The sequence below is a fragment of the Vidua macroura genome, chromosome 8 (genome assembly GCF_024509145.1).
Source record: "Vidua macroura isolate BioBank_ID:100142 chromosome 8, ASM2450914v1, whole genome shotgun sequence".
In the NCBI taxonomy this organism is placed as follows: domain Eukaryota; kingdom Metazoa; phylum Chordata; class Aves; order Passeriformes; family Viduidae; genus Vidua; species Vidua macroura.
Window position 1 is genome coordinate 1,351,770 of NC_071578.1, and position 10,000 is coordinate 1,361,769.

Here is a 10,000-nt window from a genome sequence, read left to right on the forward strand (position 1 = left end):
AACAAGAGTATTAAATCCTTTGTTTACTAGGCTCTGGAAAAGAGATATGCAAAGTGGTTGTCAGATATTTCTTAGGAAAAAGCCAATTAAAGGGTAATCGAGTAAAGGATGAGAATTACCATTTGACTTCAAATGTCTCCTCTTCTCCTGCTCTCTCCCTCCTCCACCCCCTAACAGCACCGTGCCCCTGTGGACAGCTTCTCCTCCAAAGAACTTCAAAATCACGGATAATGATCCGAATCCCATCTTTTTTACTCATGAAAGTAGAGCAGACCTGTCATATCTTAACAATTCTGTATTTTGTAGTACAGCAAGATCTCGTCTGCAGGCTTAATTGAACAACAAAACTGTGTACCTGAAATACAGATAAAAATGAAACGGAATTATTGGAGTAAAACAAAATGCTTTCTGCAGGGCTGGCAAGGTTTTGTGTCCTCTGTCTGGTTTGAGTTGGATGTTGGGAAGATCTTACTGGATAAAGGGTGGAAGCTGCCTGTCCCTGCACGGTTCCACTGACTTCCCTTATGATCTCACCTCTCACCAGTGCAGAGTTTGGCTCAGGGTGTTGCCACCAGGACACTCAGACTCCATATCTGAAATAAAAAGAATGAAGCATTTACTTCCTGCTGAGGTTTATTTGCATGAATGACGCTTCGGTTTGTGGTCTGGCGGAAATACATTTTATTAACGGTGTTTCTGGGGTGTAATAGGTGGTTTTCTGCCACAAGTATTCCTTCAGCCAAGCACTATTTGAATTGGACCAAACTGAAGCCACTGCTCGTGCTTAGAGCACCGAGGATTTTCTTGCTTAGTGTTGAAATTTAAGTACAAAAGTCTTTCTGGTCTATTTGCTACAACACCTCCTCTCACAGAGGTTAAGAAGAGGTGAACAGGATGAAAAAGCACTTGCAGGGTTTAAAAAATCTTCTGTGGAAAAACACCATCTTTCATTTCACAAAAAAAAAAAAAAAAAAAGTCTCCTGTAGGTTGTTATGTGCATAAGGTGGAGGCTTAAGAGCAGCCACATTTGCAGATGAACTGCTTTTCCTCGCTTCTCCGAGACATGACATTTGTTCAGAAGATTAGCCAGGTTGTAATGTGTAGCATAATTGCACTGTGCGGATGTCCCAGAAGTGAAAACCTAATTGCTTGACAGGCCTATAACTTTGTGGTACTGCTCTCACCTTGTTAGGTCCTTTTCTGATGCGGTTCAAATGCAGGCTGGCCGCAGGTGTGCCTAATTTACCTCGCAACAGAACGTGTTGAGTTTAATTGCACAGTGGTTGTTAGGAAAAATTGGTGGGTGGAATATCAAGTGACTCACTGTATGTGGATGGCAGATGGGCGGCGAGAGGCATCAGAGCTAAGTGTATAGGTGAGGTGAGTTAATAAAAGATGTAAATTTTAGCTTAAAATAGTGGAGTCTGGTGGAAGGTAATACATTTTAATTAAGAGAGTAGCAGGCCCCATTCTAGCAGTGGGAAAAAAAATCAGAGCAAGGGGACATGGCAAGGAGTGCATTTTTCTCCCTATCAGTATTTTAGGAGCAGCTTAGACTGTTTGGGAAGGCTGTTTTGCAAGGCTGTATTTATTAAAGAAGGCTAAAATTTCTGCTTATAATACAAACCATAACAGGGAGAGCCAAACCTAGAAAGGCTTGAATTCTCATTCTTGCCTCAAAGAGATGAGACCAAGCAGAGCTCTGCTCCAGGTCCTTGCTTCTTGCTCTGCCACAGAGACCTCGTGGTTGGGGTGGGAGGGATGGGTTTGCAGTGCCCACAGTCCTTGGTGGTCAGCTGAGAGCAACCACCAAGTCAATCATCTCCTCCTGGCACGGAGGAGCACCCTGCCTGGGAATGTGGTTTTTAACTTATGTTGTCTTCCTCTGAAAAGCTTGTCCTGATGCCACCTGTGCTTCGTGGACTCTGAAAGCACAGAGTAAAGAGCAAAATAAAATATCTCAGCATCAAGGAACGTAGTGGAGCTGAAATGAGAGTGCTGCTTGTGTTCACTCCAGCCTGGCATCAATATTTAGCCCGGTGCTCAGAGCCATCCTAATAAACTTGATGATGTCTAATTTCACCAAGAGTGGGTCCTTTTCACCAAATAATTGAACAAATACCGGTTCCAGTTGATGTTTAGTGAAAGGGTGCTTAATGGCCCTTTTTCTTTGACAGGACGTGAGCTCTCTGTATAGAAACAATTCATCATGAATGCTTCACGCTAAAAACAATCCACGAGGAGCAATACTTAGCATTCCTAGTGCACAATTCATTGGAGAATTTCCGAGCAATTTACAAACATTAGCTCAATAAGCCTCACAACACCCATTTGAGATCAGAAAAAAAAAAAAAAGAAAAAAGAAGAAAAAAAAAAAGAAGCAGATAAGATACTGCTCTTCAGCCTGGATGTGGCACTAAGGAGCCATAAAGCTGGAGGTTGGTCCCAGCTCCTGGGTCCCCAGAACTGCATGGTTCTGTGTGGAGCTGGGCATCAGCTGGGCCCTGCACAGACTCACAGTCTGGGTGGTGGAAGCTGTGCAAAACCAAATAGAGGTCTGGCAGAAAGGATGTTACCTTTGGAATAATAGAATTGTGGAATGGTTTGGCTTGGAAGGGACCTCAGACATCATCCAGCTCCAACCCCCCTGCAATGGGCAGGGAACCTGGCCTATAATCAAATGGTCTGGAGAGAATAAGTATCTCAAATAACAACAACAACAACAAAAACACTAATCCAAAACACCAGAAAAACCTCCAAAACATGGCAGATAAAATTAGGGGGAACTTGTGGCTTACATAGAGGCAGCTTCATGGAGTTGCTGATAATATCCCTGCAACAAGATCCAGAAAACCTGAGCATCCGAACTAGGAGATCATGTCATCCACCACAAATCCAGATCTTTTTCAGCTCGACAGCTGAAACCCCTTTACAGGTTTTGGGACAGGAAGTTTTAAAGAAATGTGCATTCAGCTGAACTGTCAGCATCGATTTATTTATGCAGTTTCAGTAAACCTGGTTGTTGCCCTGCTTGCCTCTCTGATATGAGAGATTGCTCCTTCAGCATTCGTGTCCCGGGGTAACATCAGGGTGCTGCTCAAGGTTTAATGGAGAAGGAAGAGCTGGGATTAAAAGCACCAGTTTTTGACCAGGGGATGTTCCCATAATGCTCCTGTATGGCCCTCGAAGCTTCTCAGGATGTGTTGCAGCCACTGTTGTTCTTTCTGCTGGCCATGGCTGGGCCTTGTTGGGTGCTAAAGGAGGAAAGATGTTCCTGTCTTGCTCCTGCCAGGAATGCTCTTGGCACATGGAAACTTCTGCGAGGTGTGTGCAGCAATAATAGTCCCAGTCACTTACGAATACTCGCATGAATGAATAAATCAAAGTTGTTCATATTCTGAACGTGGAAGTTCTGGTTGACCTCTCTGTCCATCATGTACAAAGTTGGGCAGCACGAGCTGCTGGACTGGAGCATCTGAGGAGCTCTGGCTGAGGAGAAAACCCTGAGCTTTGCTTGTCATTAGTGGTCGGTCATTAGCCAGAAAACCGAATTAAGACATAGCTTTATTATGAAAGATGAAAACATGAGTGCATAAGTAAAGAAGATGATGTCAGGCTGCGAACATCCTCCTGAGGATCCCGCGGTTTGCTTCACCTGCAGGGTGGAGACTTCCCAGATCAGCTCGTTCCTGCGGTGCAGGAGGGCGGCAGAAAGGAGTTTCCATCTTCCCGAGCTTCCCCCTTCCCTCTAAGTGCTTGCTGTGCTCCCCTGAGGCAGCGTTGCTGCAAAAACGGTTTATGGGGAGATGCCTGGATGATAAGGGTTAGTCCTAAATAATTGCTGGTTGCCGCTCAGCAGAAATAAGCTGGATTTCGATCCCTGGGTAGAGCGACTCCTCACAGCTGAAGGCTGGCAAAGGTTGAAGAGGTCGTAAGACAGGGCCTAATTTGCCATGTTCCTTCCCTTTCAAAAACAATGAGGGAGCCGGGGCCTTGCCGGTGGGCAGATCCTGCCTGGATCTCCCTGGAGTCAGCAGGAGTTGGATCGAGTCCCTTTGAATAGCTCGAGTTTCCAAACCGGAGGCAAAGCCAAGTGTTTTTCAGAAGATTGATCATTACCTTTGGAATTTTTCGACGTAGAGGTCATTACTGCTAATATAAGTTGTGAAAAAATGAAAAGTATTAAAAAAATAGAGACAAACTCTCATCTGGTGTAAGGCATTGCCTTTGAAGTCAATGAGTCATTGAAATCAACTTTCCCACACCGAGCTAAGGATATGGCCTGGAGTCAATACATTTGTAGTTGTTGAAAAATTAAAAATATAAATTTGCCTTTCCTTGGCAATAATGTTCTGTTTATGACAGAGATCTTATGCTTTAAAATAAGTTCATTAACGAATAGGAAAGTAATATTTCACTAGCAGTATTCTTTTGGGTATAACTATTTATGATTAGATTTTATTAAACTTCTAAAAAATTGGATTTACATTTTGATGAATCTAATAGATTTCAATTTTGTATTTTTATAGATTCTTTCTAAAGTTTTTCCTCAAGTGCAATCAGAACTGTTTGAAGAATGCAGGCAACCCACGAGACATGCGAAGATTCCAGGTACAGACCCCTCTAAATGCATAAATGGTGTATACAAGACTTGATCACATCTTCATCTTGAACTCATGAAAAAGCACAGTCAGTGCTTTCACTCACTGTTGTTCCAGTGCTTTAAAAAAATGCTGCCAGTATTTTACATTGCTCCCATTAATTTAAGTGCTGGTTCTGAAGTTCTGCAGGGGGCTGTAATGGATCAATGTTGGAGCAAGTGGATCTTCCCTTAGGAATTATTTCCCTAATTTTCCTTCCTGCTATCACCTTGTGTTGTAGTGTGCTCTTTGCTCAGACCTGCAGAGGTTTTACGTAGACTGTGTAGTTTGATTTTAACTTTAAAAACACAACTTTGGAGCACAGGGAAGTTTGGAACTCACACTTCTCTGGTTCACAACTTGTAGATCCAGCTGTGGTGGCCCAACCCACAGATTTTTGTTTCAACTGTGTTAGAAAATATTTAATACTTCACTTTCTCCTCCTTACAGCTTTTGAGATATCCTGTGGTGAATCATAGCACTACAGAGAGGCAACTGATGGGATGGACAAATGATTTCCTCTGTATCTGGGGTCATTCGAAAGGCTCGTTAGGAAATAACTGCCTTTTTTGTTTTTTCCAAAATATTTCACAATGATTCATATTTGATTCCAGCAATAAAGCAGTATTGAGATGTTCAGGACTTTCTCAGTTTGGAGAAGAATTACTTGTGGTTAAACTTGATAGCAAAACATGTGACATCTGTTTTCATGCACAGCCAACCAACCGGGGAAGCCAGCACCCTCGAGCCAGCCAACAGAAAAGATCTGTAGCTGGAAAAAAAATATATTCCTTCAAAACAATCGAGCCAGGCTTCCATTTTTCATGCATCTCAGCTTCACGTGGCATCGGTGGTATTGATCCAACTGAACAGAACAGAAGGTCAAACCTGGAATGAGTGGAAATGTCCTCTTTGTCTCACTGATGACTAAATGAAGCATCAGTCACGAGTGATCTTGTGGTCGACAATGGAGCCAGTAGGCACTAGAAAGACTTTCCTGGGTCTCTTTAGCTAATCTCCCTGCCTCTCAGAAGGTTTAACTGGACTTAACAGGATGTCAGATCTTGAACAGTATTTTTACCTGGTTTCCCTGCCTCAGCACCTTTGTGGAGGTGCACTGCAGGAGTGAGGCGATATAACAAAGCGTAGCACGTCGACTTTCTTTTGCTGAACTACAGTATTTTCCCTTGGTGGCTGACCTATATAGACATGACAGAACAAAAATAGTTGTCATTTTCATATACACCTTGCTCTGTCTCTTTAATACACCGTGTTCTAGGAACCAAACCCAGAAATCCTGGCTGGAAATCACGCTTGCATGTTTTGCAATATTTCTGGAAGTCTGGGAATCTCATTAAGAGTGAAAGAGGATAGCCCGGTGGCCTGGCAGCAGCTCTGCAGCCGAGCTGAGCGTGCAACCTCAGCACTCTCCGAAGTGGATGTTGACAAGGGGGAAGGTGTCCACTTCTGGGAGGAGAAAGCTGGGGAAGCAGAGCAGCCTGGCAGAGAGCTGCCCTCGGGCTGTTCAAAAGGGTACCGCAGATGGCTGTCTCCAAGGAGGCAGGATACACAGAAAAGGTGCTGTGATAGCTGAGAGCTAATTATGGCTTGTGAATAAGAAACAGGATCAGAGGTGATCCAAAACATAGAAGCAGACAAGGATTTTCTTCTGATGCCTTGGACCAGCTCTGGGTGAAGGAGGCTCTCTGCTCCCCTTCCATTTGTGTTCGTTAAATGTTTTGGTTTAGAAGCTGGTGGGAGAACCCTGCAATCACCTTTGTTGTTACCAAAATGTAGGTAAATGGAAGGTGGACAGTAAGGTTTGTCCCACCTTTGTCTGCCCTCACCAGCTGTGTTGATAAGGTCTGACTTAAGGAAGTGACTTTACGGACTCTACTCACCCCAAAGGAAACGCTGCAGCGGCCGCTTCCTTTAGACAACCTGGAACCACAGCAAAGGGCCCATGCTGGAGTATTTAAATAAGATGCAAATGTCAGTCTGGGAGAGCAGTGATCCACCAACGAAGCCGCGCTCCACACAAACCCCGCGCAGCTCAGCTCGCGGTTTCCTCCCTGGCTGGTGCTCCCGCGCTGCCGCTTCCGGAAGGGGAAGGAGTCCCACAGCTCCATTGTGGAGGTGTTGGCATCGGGAAGGTTGTGCCTTTTGCATATGTTCCTTTGCCATTTTCGACTGAGAAGCAGCTGGAAGCCAAAGGAGGCCCTATCCATCATCTCTTCTATGGCCGGACTCTGAACCTGGACACAAGAATAGGAGCCTTTCACTCAAAAATAAAGGAGGAAATTCCATTGACATACCAGGGTCAATCACCATCCAAATGAACTTGAGAAGGGATACTTTTCATGGATTGAAAACACTTTCACTATTCATATTCAACTCGGCCTTTTCAGATGCAAAAAAGTTCATTATCAGACATTAAATGTAATTGTAAAACTGACCTGGAGATCATTTACTGAAGAAAAAATGGGGAGTTACGACAGTTCCTGATTTATTAAGCTTTTTTTATTTGGAATCCTCACAACCCTTCATTTGAAGACAGTCTCAAGTGAACAAATTTTAATTAGATAAACTATCTAATCAATATATCAACAGATCAATCAAAACAGCAGCTTTTAAAATGAGTGGCTAGAGGGGTGTTTCTGAAACTAATGGCTAGAAGAATATTTCCCTGAATTGAATTCATTTGTTAGCATAATAGGAGATTAAACTCTAATTAGTGTAGCAGGTTCTGAAGAGAAACAATTGTGAGTTAAAAATCACCAGTGGTCGCCACGTAAACAAAGATGTATTCAGAGATGTCATTCACTCCGTTTAAATAGAAACAGAAAAGTGACAGGATGCTGTTTTGTCTTACGAGACCCGATTCGGGGAAAATCGGCAGGATTTTTGAAATGTGGGGTTTTGTTTTCTCTTCCAGGTTGTTGTATCAACAACAGTCAATGTGGATGGCCACGTGCTGGCTGTCTCAGACAACATGTTTGTACACAACAATTCCAAACACGGGAGGCGGGCTCGCCGCCTTGACCCCTCAGAAGGTACGGCCCCTTCTTATCTGGAAAATGGTAGGCACACATTTACATGTCCTTTTTTTTTTATTTGCAATGCTTTTTTATTTTATTTTATTTTATTTTTATTTCCCTTTTTTTTTTTATCATTTCACCATACTTTATGTTGAGACGCCACTACATTTACTTTTACATCATTTCTTCTCTCATCCATCAAAGCACCCATTAAAAAAAGTCCATTAGTATTTCTCAGCCTTGTCAACTACAACACGGACGCTTCTGAATCAGCTTCTGACTTCTTTCTTTATTTAATACTTACACTTTTGCAGTCACAACCAATTTTTCATCTTTTCCCATTTTATTTATTCTCCTTTTTTTTTTTTTTTTTTTTTTCATTCTTGTTTTGCTTGCAGCTTTTTCTTGCTCTTTAATTTGACTTGATTTTATTTTGGCTTGTCATATTCCTTGATCCAGAGGTACAGTCTCAGGTTATGTATGCAAGTTTAAGTGGATGGTAAAAACATGACCGAATCTGTAAAGAATTTACTGTGAGGTCAATTTCCTGTGCCTGGGCCTTACTGCAGATTACGGCAGGAGGGGGTTTGGATGAGAAAAACAGCATAAAATGTTTTTCTTCAGCCTGACTCAATGTGATTGACTTTTTGCCTGAACTGCTAAAAGAAGATAGGCTGAGATGAAGAGGAGAATGGAAAGTGTCTCTGAAAATCCAGAATTGTGAAATCCTATCTTTTTGGAGCCCATCAGCCCCTGAATCACTTACACAATTGCAGCTGCTCCTGGACACATGCACACATGTATTTATTGTCCTGCAAAGCCCAAAATAGTCATTTGGATTTAAATATCACTTCGTTTGGACTGCAAAATATACCAGTGTAAGGATGCAAACCAGCTCTCAGGGAACATCTGTTTAATAAAATAGGAAAGGATAGGATAAGATTGGGATAGGATAGGATAGGATAGGATAGGATAGGATAGGATAGGACAGGACGGAATGGAATGGAAGGGAATGGAATGGAATGGAATGGGATAGAATAGAATAGAATAGAATAGAATAGAATAGAATAGAATAGAATAGAATAGAATAGAATAGAATAATTTTCAGTTAGAAGGAACATCCAGTCCAACTTCCTGAAGAGTTTAGTGTTGCCCAAAATTGAAATACATTTAATTTTAATGCGTCTTGAGTTCTGGAAGAGTTAGACTCTCAAACCTGCTATGACCTGACTTGCTGGGCCACGCGCACCAGTTTCCACGGGACTCCTCTAGCGAGTTGCTACTAACACACTGACAGGATCATGGCTTTTTACACTAATAAAATTAATTAAAGTGATAACAATACTAAGCTGCTAATACAATCACTGTCGTTTTACGTTTCAAATAGTATTTACCAACGGGCAGGGAGAGGAATGAATGAGGCGAGCACCAACTATCAGAAGGAAACTCGATCTAGACATCAAAAAATGGAAAGAGATTTACAAATCTGCCGCGGTCCGCACACACACACACACACACACAACCCTAATTTGTTTTTCTGCATTAATAACTAAGGTATAAGAGACCAAAAATATAATAATTAAAGGTCGCCCTGAGCACCAGAGTCATTATGGTCTATGACGTATTGTTTATCTCTTTCATATGCGCGGAAAGTAGGTGTGTGTTTTGCCTAGCAACCGTCACTAATGAGGTTCACAATTAAGAAGGCTGAATCCTCTCCCCTCGTCCTCTCCTTCCCCAGAGAGCCAGAACTAGCAACATTATAGGTTCAAGTAAGCATGCTCAGCCCTGTGGTGTTAGGTTTTAGTCTAGGTCCAAATTCAGCCTCTTCTAATGAGCTATTATGATCTTAGCAAAATACGAGTATTTATTTTTGTAAGCTGCATGAAAAGAATTTGACTCTGAGCAGCAAATATCGCTTAGAAAAATAAAGGCCACTTTTCCATGCTACAGAAAATCTACATAAATGTCACTTACCAGCAGCTCCTTTTCTTGGCGATACGGTAATTGATTTGCTTTCTTTAAATGTTAAAAAACACAGTGCCAAATCCTCTTTGCCTAACATCCCATAAATGCTCAGTCGAGTAAGCTGCGCCGTTGCAAATGAATGTGAAAATCTGAACGGCTGCTCCTTAAAGTCCTACTTTTAATAACAATGATGGCAACGGAACAACTCAGAGTAAATAAACGCTGCTGGAACAGGGCGGCAGAGAATCCTGGTGCCCTTGGATGGAGGAGGGAATGGCAGGGCCAGAGTTCCACACACTCTGGAAGTTGGTGGGGTTGAGGAGTTCTCAGGGTCCTCACGAGCAGGGCCATGCT

General features: G+C 42.6%; 1 protein-coding gene across 6 annotated transcripts in view; it reads left to right on the plus strand.

Annotated features, from left to right (window-relative positions):
• EBF3 (EBF transcription factor 3) overlaps positions 1 to 10,000 on the plus strand; it is a 121,735-nt gene that overhangs the window by 72,700 nt on the left and 39,035 nt on the right. For 3 of the 6 annotated variants that reach the window (XM_053983940.1, XM_053983943.1, XM_053983945.1), the window contains exons 7-8: positions 4,530 to 4,611; positions 7,576 to 7,720. In XM_053983940.1, coding sequence (XP_053839915.1) covers positions 4,530 to 4,611; positions 7,576 to 7,720 — 227 coding nt within the window. The remainder of the gene's footprint in view (positions 1 to 4,529; positions 4,612 to 7,575; positions 7,721 to 10,000) is intronic. The other 3 variants (XM_053983941.1, XM_053983944.1, XM_053983946.1) reach the window with 1 other exon arrangement.